Source organism: Penaeus monodon, chromosome 23 (genome assembly GCF_015228065.2).
Source record: "Penaeus monodon isolate SGIC_2016 chromosome 23, NSTDA_Pmon_1, whole genome shotgun sequence".
Classification (NCBI taxonomy): Eukaryota; Metazoa; Arthropoda; class Malacostraca; order Decapoda; family Penaeidae; genus Penaeus; species Penaeus monodon.
Window position 1 is genome coordinate 38,835,591 of NC_051408.1, and position 813 is coordinate 38,836,403.

The window sequence follows — 813 nt, forward strand, 5'->3', positions numbered from 1 at the left end:
CCAGAAAGAGGAATGAGAGTGCCTTACGTGTAATATGAAGTGACATGAGCGTTGGGGACCCTCGGCGGTGGAAGATACATGGAGTCGCTTTCCGAGACTACACACGACATGTCCAGCAACTCGAATTTGATATCTTCCGTTTCAATAAATCTGATAAGAAGGAGGAAATGTTACGATTACCTAACAACGTACACATTTTCATTGTGATGACTCTTCGTGAAAGTATTATGTGGAGAAGCAAACTCTTACTGGAATTATTCTTAGACTGTGAAGGAACAAAAGTTTATTGTCATTATTCTTTATTAGTAGTATACTCTGCAGTAGCAAATTCTGATTGTAATAACCATTAGGGATGACATAAAATGGAACAACAAATCATTTTTGTAATAATCTTTAGCAATAATATATGATGGAGCAACACATTTTTTTTTTTTTATTTCCTTTAGCAATGATATATGATGGAGCAACAAATTTTTGTTTTTGTATTAATCCTCTGTGACAGAATAAAACAGACGAACAAACTCTCCTTGTTATGACTCTTTGTGGTGTGGAGGAAATAGTATCAGCTTCAGAGGGAATCAGTTGTTGAGGACATTAAGAGATTTTTCCAAACCTTGAGTAGTTGGCGTTGGACCCCCTCTCCATGAACCTGTCCGTCGGGTAACCCTCGGGCAGGTCCTCAAAGGCGTCAAGGGTCTCGTCCTCCTCCTCGGGTTCCAGTCCTCGGTCGGGCTCAGGGACCTCGCTGTACGTGTCCTCGACGTCCTCCATTTCGTACTCCGTCTTGTCTACCGTGACGTGACTTTTATCAGC

General features: G+C 41.3%; 1 protein-coding gene across 1 annotated transcript in view; it reads right to left on the reverse strand.

The window, feature by feature from the left end:
• LOC119588243 (fibrillin-3-like) overlaps positions 1–813 on the reverse strand; it is a gene marked incomplete at its 5' end in the record, with an annotated part of 37,181 nt that overhangs the window by 36,103 nt on the left and 265 nt on the right. The window contains 2 exon segments of the mRNA XM_037936939.1: positions 28–150; positions 614–813. Of these exon segments, the coding sequence (XP_037792867.1) occupies positions 28–150; positions 614–771 (281 nt within the window).